Source organism: Dipodomys spectabilis, unplaced genomic scaffold (genome assembly GCF_019054845.1).
Source record: "Dipodomys spectabilis isolate Male_0828 unplaced genomic scaffold, ASM1905484v1 ptg000051l, whole genome shotgun sequence".
NCBI classification, from domain to species: Eukaryota; Metazoa; Chordata; class Mammalia; order Rodentia; family Heteromyidae; genus Dipodomys; species Dipodomys spectabilis.
Window position 1 is genome coordinate 1,232,608 of NW_024870728.1, and position 17,861 is coordinate 1,250,468.

At 39.5% G+C, this 17,861-nt stretch overlaps 1 protein-coding gene across 3 annotated transcripts in view; it reads right to left on the reverse strand.

Annotated features, from left to right (window-relative positions):
• Positions 1-17,861, reverse strand: part of Gigyf2 (GRB10 interacting GYF protein 2) — a 148,667-nt gene that overhangs the window by 97,970 nt on the left and 32,836 nt on the right. For all 3 annotated transcript variants that reach the window (XM_042679050.1, XM_042679049.1, XM_042679048.1), the window contains exons 4-5: positions 8,668-8,797; positions 7,189-7,284 (exon numbers count right to left, since the gene is read on the reverse strand). In XM_042679050.1, the coding sequence (XP_042534984.1) occupies positions 7,189-7,284; positions 8,668-8,797 (226 nt within the window). The remainder of the gene's footprint in view (positions 1-7,188; positions 7,285-8,667; positions 8,798-17,861) is intronic.

The window sequence follows — 17,861 nt, forward strand, 5'->3', positions numbered from 1 at the left end:
ATGGAAAGAACTCCCATGCTCATGGATTGGCATAATCAATATTGTGAAAATGACCATTCTGCTAAAAGCAATCTACAGATTAAATACAATATCCATCAAAATCCCAATATCATTCATTCCTCACATAGAAAAATCAATCCAAAAATTTACATGGAACCATAAAAGACACTGAATAACCAAAACAAATCTCCGTAAAAGGAGCAAAACTGGACATATCACAATACTAGTCTTCAAATTATACTATAGAAATACAGTAACAAAACAGCACAAAGATCACTGTAATGGTATGGAATGGATGGTCCAGAAGTAAAACCACAATTATACTTATCTAATTTTCAACAAAGAACCTCAAAAAATACACTTGAGAAAAATAGCATCTTCAACAAATGATGTTGGAAAACTGGTTATCTATTTGGAAGGGACTAAAACTTTTTATGTGTTTGTATGCCAGTACTGGGCCAGGGTACTGTCCTTTATTTTTTTTACTCAAGGCTGGTGCTGTAACACCAGAACTACAGTTCCATTTCCAGCTTTTTGGTGGTTAATTGGAGACAAGAGTTAGCATGTCTGCCCAAGTTAATTTTTCGATCCTCAGATCTCAGCCTCCTGCATACCTAGGATTACAGGTGTGAGCCACCAACTCCTGGCAGGATATTGAAATGTGAAGCCTGTCATTCACTCTGTAAAAAAAAAAATCAACTCCAAATAGATGAAAGAACTCAAAGTAACTAAAACTTTAAATCTACTAAAGGAAAACATGCAGAAAACTCTGAAAGTTAAAGGCAAGGGTAATTATTTTTTGATAGTTCAACTGCCCAGAAAAGAACAAGAATTGACAAATAGAATTACATCAAATTGAAAAATTTCACAGCAAAAGAAACAACGATCAAAATTAAGAGACAACACACAGAATAAAAGAAAATCATAATCAATATATAAAGGATTAACATCCAGAATATACAAAGAATTCAAAACACTCAACAGCAAATGAACAAGTAATTAGTAAAAGGAAAGCAAATTGAATAGAGTTCTTGGGAGTACAAATTGCTAATGGATATGCAAAGAAATGTTAAACATCTTTAGCCATAAATAAAATGCAAATCAAAACTACATTAAGCTAATGGAAGGAGAACGGGTGAGCAAATGCAGCAGTGGTACTCAGTTGAAAATGAACTGTAAAACTTGTGGGTGAGCATCACTGTACCAAGAAGCTAGACTTAACACCTTTATGACTTCTAAAAACATATCCTAATTGTAGAACATCATTGAAAGCAAGTCATATTATACAAATAAACTTAAAAAAAACAAACTTGTGGGTGAGGACGGGAGGGGAAAACTGGAGCGAGTGAAGAAGGGGTGACACTGTCCAAAAAAATGTATTTTTTTTGGGGGGGGGGGTCCGGTCAAGGTGCCTGAACTCTGTCCCTCAGCTCTTCAGCTCAAGGCTAGCACACTACCACTTTTGCTATAGCACCACTTCTGGCTTTTTTTTCCCTGCTTACGTGGTACTGAGGAATTGAACCCAGGGCCTCATGCATGCAAGGCAAGTGCTCTACCACTGAGCCACCTTCCCAGCCCCAAGTACTTTTTTTTTGGTCAGTCATGGGGCCTGAACTTGGGCCTGGGTGCTGTCCCTCAGCTCTTCAGCTCAAGGCAAGCTCTCTACCACTTGAGCCACAGCGCCACTTCTGGCTTTTTCTGCTTATGTGGTGCTGAGGAATCGAACCCAGGGCCTCATGTAGGCAAAGCAAGCACTCTTCCACTGAGCCATCTTCCCAGCCCCCAAAAATGTACTCTTTACCTGACTTATGAAACGGAAAACCCTCTGTACATCATCTTCATAATAACAATAAAAAATAAATTTTACTCAAGAGACTGAGATCTGAGGATCACAGTTCAAAGACAGCCCAGGTAGGAAAGTCCTTGACTCTTATGTCCAACTAACCACCAAAAAAACAGACGAAGATGTATGGCTCAAAGTGGAAGATACTAACTAGCCTTGAGTAAAACAGCTCAGGGACAGGGCCCAAGCCCTAAGTTCAGGGGCTAGGAAGGTGGCCCAGTGGTAGAGCACTAGCCTTGAGCTGAAGAGCTAAGGGACAGTGTCCAGACCCAGAGTTCAAGTCCAACGATCGGCAAAAAAATAAAGAAAGAAAGCACTAAATTCAAGTCCCACAACTGACAATCAATCAATCAATCCTTTAGTAAATAATAAAAAAAAAAAAAGCTGTGAAGAAAGAAACAGCATTTTATTATGTATGACAAAGATTCTAAAACAGTAACAACGGTATTAAAAGGACAGGGTGCTGGACAACAGCATAAAGCCAACAGAATTTGCCTAAAGGGAAAAATGCAGGTGCCATTATCTTAATAAAAAAAAAATAGTGCTTGGTATCATTCTCCAATCATATATATTCATGATACCAAGCACTTTTTTTGTTGTTAATTTTTTCAAAATTAACAAAACTGGGGGCTGGGAAGGTGGCTCAGTGGTAGAGCGCTTGCCTTGCACGCATGAGGACCTGGGTTCAATTCCTCAGCACCACATAAGCAATAAGGAAAAAAAAAGCCAGAAGTGGCACTGTGGCTCAAGTGGTAGAGCACTAGCCTTGAGCTGAAGAACTGAGGGACAGCACCCAGGCCAAAAGTTCAGGCTCCACAACCGGACCCCCCCCCCCCCCAAAAAAAAAAAAAAATTAACAAAACTGAACCAGGCACCATCAACTCATCTGTATTACTAGATACTAAGGTGATGGAGAGCTAGCCAGGGCACAAAAATCCAGGAGACTCCAATTGCCAATTCACCAGCAAAAAGACAAAAGTGAAAGCATGACTCAAATGGTAGAGCACCAGCATAGAGCAAATCTAAGAAAAGCATGCAAGGGCCAGGTGCTGGTGGCTCTTGCCAGTAGCCCGCTCCTCAGGGGGCTGAGATCTGAGGATCATGGTTCAAAGCTAGCCCAGGAAGAAAAGTTCTGAAAGACTCTTTAATCACAAAAAGCCAGAAGTAGAGCTGAGGCTCAAGTGGTAGAGTCCTAGCCATGAGCAAAATAGCTCAGGGACAGTACCCTGGGCCCTGAGTTCAAGCTCCAGTACAAAAAAAAAAAAAAAAAAAAAACCTGAGGTCAATATAAACACCAAGAAAAATACTGTTTACAATATTCAAAATATGGAAACAACCCAGATGCCCCACCACAGATGAATGGGTCAAAAAACTGTGGTACCTATATACAATGGATTATTACACAGCCATTAGAAAGGATATTTCAAAATAATGACAGTCCTAGGGAAATGGATGAAACTAGAACAAATCATGTTGAGCAAGATAAGCCAAGATATGCAGATATTAGATTCAAAAGAAATAAAAGGACCTGTTCTTAATTTGTCATGGAGTTTCTAGATGAATCTATGATCTGGACCCCATATATGGTATGTACACGTGCACACCTGACAGAAGCTAAGAGGAGGGTATAGAATTAGAGGAAAACAGGTGAAAAAATGTAGCAGAGGGCCACAGTGATGAAAGTGAAGTAAGCAACTCAAGGGCAGCGATGGGAGGGAGGAAATGAAAGAGAAAGAGGGAAAAGATGACACTAAGCAAAAGGAAAGAAATGTATAAATCACCCAATTTGAAAGAAATAGTTTACTGTTAAAGTTTGTAGAGTTCATGGGGCTGGGAAGGTGGCGCTTGCCTTGCATGTATGAGGCCCTAGGTTCGATTCCTCAGCACCACATAAGCAGAAAAAAAAAAAAAAAAAAAAAAGCCAGAAGTGGCGCTGTGACTCAAGTAGTAGAGTGCTAGCCTTGAGCTCAAGAGCTGAGGGACAGCGCCCAGGCCCAGAATTCAAGCCCCGCAACCGGCAAAATAAATAAATAAATAAAAAGATGGAAGTGAAGATCACCATGTTGAGCACAATAAGCCAAGCTCTAAGAGCCAAATACCCTAAAATGATTCCCCTTCACAGCACCAGCGTCTATCGGTTCCTTGGTTAATCTGTTTCTGCAAAGTACCAGTTTGTGGGCCCATGAGACTTTCTAGGCTTTTTTTTCTTTCTTGCAGCCTTACTGGAGGAATATTCCTTCCCTACCGTATGTACTTAAAACTCTTTGCACATTTTTTGTTTCTTTTATAAATCTGAAGTTCAGTATTCCTCTGGTTCTACTGTTTACTGTTCTCTTGACTTGCCTTGCATACTACCCTGATATAGGTATGCAAGCTGATGGTGTTTTTTTTTAGTTTCATGGAGAAACTGAAAGGTACTGTGCCATCTTTTCCAACTTCAACTGAATTCTCTTGAGGAAAGTACTAATAATATATCTTACGATATGCTTACTTTTAGAGTCATGTACATATGTTCACTTTGTGTTGACGCTATATCCAGGGATTGACTGCACACTAGCTAGTCACAGTAACATTCCATCAGCAGTGTACTGTCTATCCCTACTTTCATGGCATAATGGATCATCTTCATAGTATTTCCACATATCAACAGGTTTTTCTCAGACATAGATAAGGAGATATTTTGCTGTACTGCAAAAATGTGTATATAGCAGGACACCGGTGGCCCACACCTATAATCCTAGCTACACAGGAGGCTGAGATCTGAACAGAGGTTCAAAGCCAGCCTAGGAAGGAAGTCCATGAGACTCTAATCTCCAATAAATCACTCAGAAAACTGGAAGTGGTGCTGTGGCTCAAGCGGTAGAGCACTAGCCTTGAGCTGAAGAGCTAAGGGACAGCACCCAAGCCCAGAGTTTATGGTGACAACCAACAACAACAACAACAAAACCAGACTCTATTGGGGAGTTAAATACGAGTGTGAGAGAGGAGAGCAAACAGAAAAGATGAATAAAGATAGATATGGTTAAAGTAGTTTATCTGTACACATAAAAGTAAGAATAATAAATCTGTTGACACTGCTTTAGAAGGGAGAGTGATAGGAGTGAGTTTAATCGGGTCATACTGTATGAGAGAATAAGTGTCACAATCAACTTCCTAATGTGGAACTTACGTATGCTAATAAAAGAAAATATAGCCGGGCGCTGGTGGCTCACGCCTGTAATCCTAGCTACTCAGGAGGCTGAGATCTGAGGATCACAGTTCACAGCCAGCCCGGGCAGGAGAGACCGTGAGACTCCTATCTCCAATAAACCACCAGAAAACCGGAAGTGGCGCTGTAGCTCAAGTGGTAGAGCACTCGCCTTGAGCTGAAGAGCTGAGGGACAGCGCCCAGGCCCAGAGTTCAAGCCCCACGACCGACAAAAAAAAAAAAAAAAGAAAATATAACATGGCACCTGTGGGGCTCAGACCTGTAATCTTAGCTACTTAGGAGGCTGAGCTCTGAGGATTCAGGTTAGAAGTCAGCCCAGGTAGAAAAAGTCTATGAAACTCAAAAATACAGAAGTAGAGTTGTGGATCACTCAAGTGGTAAAGTGCTAGCTTTGAGCAACAAAAGCTCAGGGACACCACCCAGGCCCTGAGTTCAAGTCCCAGGAACAGCATCAAAATGCATACATACATATATACATACATACATACATATATAATGACCCTACAAGATATCATGTTTTGTGAATAAAAACAGAACAAGTCTGAGCCAGGTGCTGATACGGTTCATATCTATAATCTTAAGACACTTTGAAAGCTGAACAGTCTGTGAGAACCCTTCTCAAACCATACCTGGGTACAGTGTCTGGTGCCAGTTGTCCCAAGCTACATGGGGAGGCTGAAATTGGGAAGATCATGGTGCCAAGCCAGCCAGCCCAAGCAGAAAAGTCCATGAGTTTCCATCTTGTGGAAAGAAAGCTAGAGACAGTAGCTCACACTTATGATCACAAGCAATAATATAAAGCCTAAAAGGCAGCAGATCTCAGCTCAAGGGCATGATGGGAAGGAAGTGAAACCTTATCCTAAAAAATAATCAGTGGAGACATAGCTCAAGGTGTAGCTCAGCAGCATCTTAACGGAACTAGTGTGACTTCCAAGAACCTATGATCAAAACTAGTTGTATAAAAGATGCCAACACCATGTTGAAAACGAACCTTACAACTTGGGGGGAGGGGAAAGAGGTGGGGAGGGAAGGGATGGTAGGGGAAAAACAAAGGAGGAGGTAACAGTGCTCAACAGGAAATGTACTCATTACCTTGCTCATGTAACTGTAACCCCTCTGTACAGTATTTTTACAATAAAAAAAAAAAAAAGAAAGAAAGATGCAGGGCGCTGGTGGCTCATGCCTGTAATCCTAGTTACTCAGGAGGCTGAGATCTTAGGCTTGAAGTTCAAAACCAGCCTGGGCAGGAAAGTCTATGAAACTCTTATCTCCAATTAATCACCAGAAAACCGGGAGTGGTGCTGTGGCTCAAGTGGTAGAGTGATAGCCTTGAGCTGAAGAGCTGAGAGACTGTGCCCAGGCCCAGTTCAAGCCCCACAACCAACAAAAAAAAAAGTTATAATTCTTCACTTAAAGCAACACTGCAGCCAGGTATAACAGCATATACCTGTAAAACCAGCACTAAGGAGGTGGAAGCAGGATGATCATGTTCAAAGCTATATAGTAAAACCCTGTCTCAAAATTAAGATAAAATGAAGTGGTATTCCAAAAAAGCTTCATTTTTCCACTGTTAGTAGAATCTGATTTTAAGAATCAGAAAAGTTTAACTTTGCCCAGAACATATTGAATGAATGGGAAGAGAACAAAATCTGCCACTTTCTAGCCTAGTAGTTCTCTCTCTCTCTCTCTCTCTCTCTCTCTCTCTCTCTCACACACACACACACACACACACACAAATGGATAACAGAAGAACTGTAGTTATTTCAAGATGAGTACCCACATTTTCCTCTAGTGGTAAAAATAAATGCACTTGGTGAAAATTCATGTGGACAAGTACTTCTAAAAAACGTTTTTCTGCATAGATGTTCAATCTTCCACAGTCTCCCAGAAAAAATATTTGCTTTCTGAGTAAGTCAGAAGAGATAGTTCCTTAAGATTCCAGAAGCATTTTCTCATCTCTACCTACAGGTAAATGGCTTCAGATACAAAAGCAAAACGTAGGCCACTCAAATGCAAAAAGGAAGAAGATTTGGGAGAACTCAACATAATCTTTAGGGCCTAAGTAGTAGCTTCCTGATTTCATTCATCAGAGGTAGAATAATAATACTTTGATCTGAGATCTAGAGCAGGCACATACCTGCTCTTCTTCTGTAAAGGGTACTAGAGCCAATGGTGGCAGGGGCTCCTCCTGCAGGATAGGTAGAAATTCTTTATCCAGAAGATCTGAAGGTATCTGTACAACAAACACACGGCCCTAAGATTAATACTATTACTCCAATTACAAAAAGAAAAAACCAAGGAAAAAATACTTGCTCATATATTACTAATTAGTATAAATGTTAATCTAAGCTTTTCTAACTACAATTAACTTGTGATTATCTGGTAGTTACATATATGAAAACAGGCAAATGTTAAAAACTAAGGTCATCCTCCTCCTCCTCCTCCCATTGGTCCACCACTTTGGATTCAGCATTAACTCTGATATTCCAGAAAACACAGTGGAGGAGTAAGAGTTTCCACATTTAACTCAAAGCAGATGGTAAGGAGTTTCATAAGCAATTATCTATCCTTAGCAACCATCACTAAAACTCAAGATCCTCTGTTAATAAATTAATAACAAAGTATATTGAGAAAAACAGAAAATGTCTCCCTAGTCAGATACGTCTACCTTGTATTTTCCAGTTGGATTTTTTTTTTTTTTTTTTGGTCAGTCACAGGGCTTGAATTCTGGGCCTGAACGCTGTCCCTCAGCATTTCAGCTCAAGGCCAATGCTCTACCACTTGACCACAGCGCCACTTCCAGTTTTCTGGTGGTTAACTGGAGATAAGAGTCTCACAGACTTTCCAGCCTGGGCTGGCTTTGAACCACGATCCTCAGATATCAGCCTCCTAAGTAGCTAGGATTACAGGTGTGAGTTTGATCATTTGTAAGTGAAACAAATATGTTATTTAAGATTTCTAACAAAAATTTCATATTTAACTTAAAAAGAGAAAAGGGTAAGAAAGTTACTCTCATTCTTTCCTTCTGAGTAGAATAAAGGGTGCAATAAAGAGAACAGAAGCCAGGAACTGGTGGCTCATACCTGTAATCCTAGCTACGGCTGAGATCTGAGGACCATAGTTTGAAGCGAGCCCTGGGCAGAAAAGTCTGCAAGACTCTATAGTCTCCAATTAACTGGTAAAAAGTCAACAGTAGGCCTATGGCTTAAGTGGTAGAGCACTAACCTTGAGCAAAAAAGCTCAGGGACAGTGCCCAGACCTTAAGTACAAAAGAAGAAGAAAAAAAGAAATTCTTCATTTGTCAGCTATCAAACTGGGACAGAGAGATCAGAAGAAGGGCAGGATGAAATGAAGTGATGACCGTCCTGTTGCCAGGAAGCCACCTGCTTCTATAATGACATCATCAGTTTTCTTTAAGGAGAAGGCATTACACTTACACTCACTGTTAACTACAGTTATGCTTCAGTACAGGAAAAAGGTAGAGGAAAAGAAAACATGAAATCAACATATAGACAAAAGATACATTTGAGATATATAGTCATTTTATTAATATATCATTGTAAATATCACCCTAAAGTCTCAGCCAAAATTCTGACTTCTTTTCCTATTTTTTTACCTTGTTGTCTTTAAGGAAAAGTGCTAACATTTCTTCTCTGCCATAGCGATAATCAGCTAATTTATACTTCGGCAGTGCTGGAGAAAGAGGAGGGGATGTGATACTCCCACCACTGGACAGAGCTCGGAGCCTAGAATAGGAAAGAAAACAATATAAAGCAGCAGATATTGTAGCACTATGAATTTCTCATATACTGTAAGAAAAATTTGTTTTAGTTCTTGAGAAAAATTAGGAAGAGCCCCATTATCTTAAGGGAGTAAAGATTTTTCCTCTAATAGCACACTATATGACACGTTCACTGCATGGTACACAACCATGTGACAATCTCACCACTTAATGTATCATAGTATATCCCTGAAGGCTTGGAAGTTAGGGAAGGGATGTTTTTTGTATCAAATTATAGAAAAGTGCACCAGGTACCAGTGGCTTATGCCTATAATCCTAGCTACTCAGGAGGCTGAGATCTGAGGATCGCAGTTCAAAGCCAGCCCAGGCAGTAAAGTCTATTAAAACTCCTATCTCCAATTAATCACAGAAAAATCTGGAAGTGGTGCTGTGGCTCAAGTGGTAAAGTGCGAGCCTTGAGCAAAAAGAGCTCAGGGACATTCCTCTGGCTTTGTAGTAGTGCTTGCCTAGCATGCATGAAGCCCTGGGTACCATTCCTCAGTACCATATAAACAGAAAAAGCCAGAAGTGGCACTGTGGGTCAAGTGGTAGAATGCTAGCCTTGAGCAAAAGCTGCTCTGGGACAGCACTCAGGCCCTGAGTTCAAGCACCAACACTGGCAAGAATAAAAAAAAGTGAGGTGCCACTTTTTACCTATGAGACTAATAAAAAGTATTAACAATACTGCTCATCAGTAAGGATGTAAAACAATGAAAACTCTAATGTAGTATTTATGTTATAAATGGGCTCACTTACTTCAAAAAATAATTTGGTAGTTACATAAAAGCTATTTGGCTATTTGGTATTATATATCACATAAAATAAGCAAAATTTAAAAGCTTATAGCATAGATAACAAAATGTATAAATCACAAATAGGTTTGAATTCTTTATAAACATACAAAAGATGGTAAAAGCAGAATGAATCATGGAATAATAAATACATCATTAAAGGATAGGGTTATATCATCCCCAAGAGGAAGTATGAAAAGAACTTTAATTGTACCTATAATACTTTTTTCAGCTTGGTAATGACTATGCAGGTGTTATATAATTTTGTTTGTATTATTTCATAATCTATTTTAATAAAAAATCAATAATCAGTGTAAAGAATTAAAGTCAATAAAGTATGGGACAAAAATAATCATTTATTACTCAGAAGAAAAAACTTTAAATGTACTCCAAGCTAACAAGACGCATTCAAGAACAGAAATGGGGGTAAAGGGACTATTCTCTGTGTATGCCAGTCCTGGGACTTGGAACTCAGGTCCTAGGCACTGTCCTGAGCTTTTCTGACTCTACTTGAACCTTAATAGCTCCATTGCCAGATTTTTTGGTGGTTAATTAGAGATAAATCTCAGGGACTTTACTGCCCAGACTGACTTCAAATCACAATGCTTAGATCTCAGAATCCTAAGTAGCTTGGATTACAGGTGTGAGCCACCAGCACCTGTCTGGTTCCAGTCTTGGGGCTGAATTCAAGACTTGGGCACTGGGGCTAGGAAGGTGGCTCAGTGGTAGAGCCCTTGCCTTGCATGCCTGAGGCCCTGGGTTCGATTCCTCAGCGCCACATAAGCAAAAACAAGAAAGCCGGAAGTGGTGCTGTGGCTCAAGTGGTAGAGTGCTAGCCTTGAGCTGTAAGAGCTGAGGGACAGCGCCCAGGCCCAGAGTTCAGGCCCCACAACTGAACCCAAAAAAAAAAAAAAAAAGACTTGGGCACTGGCTCTTAGATTTTTGCTAAAGGCCAGTGTTCTACCACTTAAGTCACAACTCCACTTCCAGCTTTTTGGTAGTTAACTGGAGATAATCTCATGGACTTTTCTGCCTGGCTTCAAACCATGATCCTCACATCTCAGCCTCCTGCCTCGACTGGCTTCAAACCATGATCCTCACATCTCAGCCTCCTGAGTAGCTAGGATTAAAGTGTGAGTCACAGTGCCTGGGCTCCTTTAATTTTATGCGTATCTGGCAGAAACAAAGATCGGGGCTCCAACTCCATTATTACCAACAAAAAGAGGGGGGGGGTATTTTTAAAAGAAAAAAGCAGAAAAAAAAAAAAGAGTTAAGAAGCCTACTTGCAGGACTATACCAAAGAACTAATACTAGAAAAACTAATACTGAGATTAGCTAATAGTGTAGGGCTGCTGGAATTTCTTTAATACCAAGGCTAACAGAGACCACTGAACCTTAATTCAGTTGTACTCAGCTTAATTCTGATGCACTGAATTTCCCCATAAGCCTAGGGAATTTTCTAGGGAAAATTCAATAAAAGCACTAAAATATATATCCCAAACTGCTATGGTTTTACTCATAAAAACAAGAAGATAGGAATGATGTATTAAATGGTTACACACAAAAAAGCTGGTATGGGCAGGCACAATGGTTGGTGCTTATATGATTGCTTCTCAGGAGGCAAAGATCTGAGAATCAAGGTCTGAAGCCCACGTTGGCAGACAATAGGAAAAACTTACCTTCAATTAACTAGCAAAATGATGGACTGGTAGTGTAGCTCAAGTGGTAGCATACTAGTTGTGAGTAAAAAAGCCAAACAAGAGCTTGAAGCCCTAAGTTCAAGTCCCAACACAAAATAAAAATGTAATAGGGAGGCAGCTAAAGCACAGTAAATATCTGCAGATTATTATAAAAAATGGTAAGTGACTAATATAATAATGTGTAAGAATATATGTAAGTAGCCAGATGCCGGTGGCTCATGTCTATAATCCTACCTACTCAGGATGCTGAGATCTGAGGATCTCGGTTCAAAGCCACCCAGGCAGGAAAGTTCGTGAAACTCTTATCTCCAATAAACCATTCAGAAAAACGGAAGTGGCACTGTGGCTCAAATGGAAGAGCATTTCCTTGAGCTGAAGAGCTGAGGGACAGTGCCTAGGCTGAGTTCAGGCCCCACAACCAACAACAACAACAACAACAAAAATACATAAGTGAGGCTATAGATTTTTCCAATTTATCTTCTAGATCTGCAATTTTAGCATATCATAAACAATTATATTTATTACATATCTAAAAAGAACATTAAGAAACTCATATACAGATCATTCAGCCCCCAAATCAGCAATCTGTGGCAATGTAGCTCTTTTTGGCGCCCCAGCTAACCCTCTCTTGATACTATTTTGAAGGAAATTTTTGGCTTAATATTACACCAGTACATAATATTATCACTAACATGGACATTTTTAGAAGTCTGGATTTGCTGGTTTTATCATAGTGTAACTAAAATGTTTCTACAGCCTCTGCATTTCATGCAAATTGGCAACTGGGTATGGATTCTTGATGAGATGTGGGTTAAGAATACTTCCCGGATAGTGGTGTATTATTCCATCAAAGGCACAGAGTGCTTGGCTGTTCTGTGATATCACTAGCTACTGATGATCAATGCTTGGATCCCTAAGTTCACTAAAGTGGTTGTAAAGTGTTTCTATTCTATCATTCTTTTTTTATTTGCTGGAACATTTCTGCAAAGAGAAACTTACCTCTTAAAATATTTGGTACAGTTACCCAGTGATACAGTTTATACAGGAAAGGAAGGAAAATAGCTTGTTATTTGTTTTCAAAATAGTAGCTTGGCTCACTAGCATCCTTTAATAGTACAATTTGTTATTAATGTATTCCAGTCCACTGCAATTATTCCTAACAATCTTGAAATTGTCTCATCTTTGACTAGAGGAAGACTGGACTGGCTCCTGGTCCTTTTGACATGATCCTAGTTGTCTTAGGCATCATCTTTACTTTGGTATGCCAAACTGTTCCAGGTTATCTTATTTCTTGCCTCATATCTGGAATCCACCATTTTTCTAAGGAGCCCTGATTCTCTCTAGTATACACAAAGATCACATTATGAGTGCTAGAAGTGCTCATTACTACCGGGTTGATCATTTCAAATGACTCCTAAGTTTACACATTAAAACAATTTCAACAACCAGAAAACAAAATAATAGGTTGAGCTATCCAACCACTGCTGAAGAATCTTCCGGGAAACTGCTTCCCATCAATCCTGTAAAGTTAGGCTCTTTTCTGAAAAAGTGGAATTGACATCTCCTAAGAACTTAAGCTGGGAATATTACACACATTAGCTCGATTCATCTCACTTAAGTTTCATAAAAACTCCAATATAACAGATATGAAAAGTGAAGTTTCAAGGGCTGGAAAGGTAGCTTAGTGGTTCAATCTCCTGGTATCAATCTCCAAATCACAGATCTATGTGTGAGCACACACACACACACACACACACACACACACATGAAAGAAAGGAAAGGGGAAGAGAAAAGGAAAGGAGAAAGAAAAGCAAAGAGAAAAAGCAGAAGCTGAGGGGTTAATAAACAACTTGCCTAGTCATGCCCCAAAAACTAAGATTCAAATCTGGGTTTTTATGACTAAAAGAACTGACCATTCCAACAACAAGGTCTCAACACTACTATATTTAGAAGAGCCACAGACTGTCAAACATTAACTTGAAAATGTTCCTATATTTTTATTAGAAATTATTATAAAGTATCTTCTTTATGCTCAGCCAATATGCTTCTCCATAGTTTCTACTACTGAAGGGCCTAGCTCAGTCCTCTCTCAGATGAAAATCATTCTAGTCTTGGCAAACAGCTATTATATCTTTACAGAAACTCCTTTCCATGACATAGCATCATCATTTTCTGGAACTACTCCTCACATTAAGGTTTTAAACTGGCCCCAGACTCCCAATGGCTAACCAATATTCAGGACTGAACACTTTCTACAAGCACCAGATCTACTGAGTAACATGATCTGAGATTTCTCCTACTTCTATGAAGAAACTGAGCCAATTAAGAAGAGGACTGCCTGTGTTAGAATGATGGGTGTGCTGACTCAACAGGCAACAAATTCTACTCAAAGACCCTCACCCTACAGATACTTAGGAAAGCTGAAAGCCCATCAGTGATCTTTACCTCCTCCATACAACCTTCTCTTCTAAACATTCATTCCCTTACCATATACTTTGCCCTCCATTTCTAAACACACTTCACTAACTCGTTTAGTGCAGCATTCTACTTCTAGCTATGCTCAACTCTCCTCTTCATTATGAAAGTATTTTTACATCCTCATTTTCCTGTCACTTCAAACCCAGTGTTACCTGGTATTCACTACTCTGCAAAGTGATTAATAACCTTAACACAGAAAAATCAAGAGAATTTTTCTATCTTCGTGGTCATCATCTCCCTAGCCTGCACTGAAATATGCTAACACAGAAGGCTCCGTTCCACTTTTTAGTAGTAATGAATGGTACCACTAAGACTCTTAAAACCTCACGATGGCTCTCAAACTTTCACTTAAGTGCTGCTCAAGCCACAAACTTCAGCTTAAGCAATTTGGGTCTAGTGCTAGTGGCTCATGCTACTGAGAAGGCTGAGATCTGAGGATTGAGGTCAAAACCATCCAAGGCAGGACTCTTATCTCCAATTAGCCAACAAATAGCCAGAAGTGAAGCTTTGGTTCAAGTGATAAGTGCTAGGCTTCAGCAAAAAGGCTAAAGGAAGTTGGGCAACAATGGCTCACACCAGTAATACTAGCTACTCAGGAGGCTGGGATCTGAGGATCACAATTTGACGCCAACCCAGGCAGAGATGTCCATGAGACTCTTATCTCCAATAAGCTACTCAGAAAATGCCAGAAGTGGAGCTGTGGCTCAAATTATAGAGCGCTAGCCTTGAGCAAATAGAAGCTTGTGGAAAGCACCCGAGTTCAAGCTCCATGAACAGCAAAACAAAACACAACAACACCACAAACAATGCTTCTGTATAAACTCATGATTCTCAAATCCAGCTGACTCTTCACACAGTGACAGGTCCATCAAGCCCCAAATGTCCCAAATCTTGTTCTCATCAGTCTATTCATTCCAAACTCTACTGCATCTATTTCCAGAGGGAAGGACACTACCATCTATTCAACCACTAAATTAAAGAGTCCGGGATTCGGCCTTCACTTCTCCTATTCCCATTCACATCTTACTGAATCCCAAATCTCAAGCCATCTCTTTATCTAGTGACCTAATTGTTGCTATGCTTTTATTTCTGTAACAGTATCCTCGATGATATAACTAGTCTTAGTCTATCTTCACATTACAACAAATTACTTATTTAAAATGCAAACCTGAAAACTCTAATCCTTCACCAACACACCATGACCAAATAAAACTCAAAGATTCTTCAGCCCCCAAACACATTTCTCCCACACTTCATATTACAGTAAAGGCAAACATCTGAGTCCTTTTACCTCTGCAGCTTCTTGATAATACATCTTTAAACATGCCCTTTTTGCTGTAGAAACATTTTCCAAACTTTCTTCTCAACAATGCAGAGGACAGATGCTAGGGAGAAGAAAGCTTAAATGGGAAGAACAGTGAAATGGAAGGAGCATGCAAGACAGAGTGAGACTGGGATCTAGATATTGATACAGAATGTAGCAAGCATTTGGTAAAATGTTTTTCTGAACCAGTCTTAATATGTTCTTCTAAAACATACTCTTGCATAATATCTACTTTACTGCCTCTTTAAGCTTACTACCCTCTCACCTCTTTTGTAAACTAAGAATTATAATGTGTTCTATGCTCCAAAACTTCTCCATTTTCTCCACAAAAATCCCAGATAGTAAGCTAGCAATCTCAGGTTTACATGATCTTATCCCCAACACACTCTCCCAAAGGCCTTCATTCAACAAAATTTAGTGTGTCTACTTCTGACTAAAGCACTAAAGTAAACCACCAACTTACTAAATGGGGAAATACTATGTTTTCGTTTTTTTACAGTGTAGCTTTCCTAAAGCAAACACATATACAAAAGAGATAAACCACAAAAAGGTGACCATTTTAACAGAGGTATAAACTAAGTGCTCTGGGGAAAATAGAATAAGTCCCTCTTTTTGACAAGAAAAGATCTGGGAAGAATTCCTGAAGACCATGGATATGTGATACAAGAAACCACCTCAAAGAAGCATCCTTTGTAGCCAGGTCACTATAATAATGCTCCCTACAATTAAGTCTTTGTCTAGGCCAGACATCGTGGTACATGTCTGTAATCTCAGCATTCAGAGGCTGAGGCTGGAGCAGGGAGTTTTAGGCCAGCCTAAGCTACACAGCACCATATCTCAAAAGTCCTCATCTAGACTAAAATTGAGGCTTCTGATTCTCAAAAAAAAAGCCAGTATTGGGGCTGGGAAGGTGGCTCAGTGGTAGAGCCCTTGCCTTGCATGCATGAGGCCCTTGGTTCGATTCCTCAGCACCACATAAGCAAAAAGAAAAAAGCCAGAAGTGGCGCTGTGGCTCAGGTGGTAGAGCGCTAGCCTTGAACTAAAGAGCTGAGGGACAGCGCCCAGGCCCAGAGTTCAGGCCCACAACTGGACGCAAAAAAAAAAAAAAAAAAAACCAACAAAACCCGTATTAAACAAGAGCCATTTGTTGGTTTCTTGTATGCCTTGAAGTACACATTTGCAAAGAAACAAGATGAAGGATAAAAACCAAAACCCTAGCAAAGGCTCTTGGGATATAGTATTAAGGGTAATTTGGATGTTTTCTTTTTTCTTCTGTACTACTGTAATTTCCTCCCAGATTATCAGAATGGGTAGATTTGTTACTGTAAATAACAATGTAAGATCCATAAGCACATACAAAAAAAAAAGTTCCATTAATAACCACTTAAGTGTTTCATCAAACATAAAGTAAACACACAGGATGGAAATCAGGTTCATACAATCTTTCTGGTGGCCAGTCTGCACATTATCTTCCAAAAACCCTAAAATGGAAGTTTTGATTTAACAATTCTACCTCCAAGAAATTTTTTCAAGGAAAGGACTCAAATACAAACAAACCATTCAGAGGCATGTATATACATATCACTTACAATAGCAAAACATTAAAAACAAGTTTACTTTCCAACAATTCACTTATTCATTTAATAAACATTTATTGAGTGCCTAACTATGTGCCAGGCACTGGAGATACAGTAACGAACAAGCTATACAAAAATCCAGTCCACATACCTGCCCTCATTGGAGCTCACAGTCTAGTGGGAGTAGAGGATGAGCTATCAATAATAAAGAAAATATGTGCACAGGGTATTTGGCATGTAACATTTTCTACAGACCACTGAAGGAGTAATGAGAGATAAGGAGTAAGAGGGGCACAGGGCAAGTTGTACAGATGGTCAGGAAAGTTCTATGGTAGTAGCATTTAAGAAAGGCTGTAAAAAGTGACTAATTCATACCTAGGAGTGATTTACTTCTCCATTAAATCTATCACATCCTTTTAAGTTGTTTTGATGGTTCTGTAAAAATTTCTTTATCCAAATATAATCTGTAGCCTAGTGATTTTATCGATTGTCAGGTCTAAACCTACAGGTGTGTTCTAGCCCCACCACAAATTTCAGTGTTCTCCCATCTTCACAACTGCCCCCACATACAAATAAATCTCTTTATTTTATCAATCTCTCATTAAACATATTTTACATTGTTCATTACAAGAATGATGACCTTCCTGGAAAGAACATCACTAAATGTTTCTGTATCGTTCAGAGATACACATTCAATTCAATGCAATCACTGAAATCCTTGATACTTCCCTCAGATCCATAATGTAGAAAAACATGGCAATAGTCCCTATCATCCTGTGCTTTCTAGCTCCGGGTCAACGCTTTAAGAGCTTCAAGGAATTTTGATACATGACACCAATAAAGCAGTGCCCACTTATACCTTCATTCCTCAGTTTATTAGCAATTTCTGTGACTTAGGGTAAACTTGCACGGTAACAAGAGGTAAAACCAGATAACACTACTGGCTTTAGGAAGGGATCAGTTACTGCCCACTGTTAAAACTATCTCAATTCAAATTTTGCCTAAAACACTAGGCTGACCAAACAAAATACCATCAAACAAAACTTCAGAGAACCAATGAAAATGAGGGTGTGTAAGAGACTACTGACAGATGGTTCAAAGACACAGAAATACCTAGAAATGATTTGCTGTTTAGGAATGCATGCTGTAGAGCAGGAGC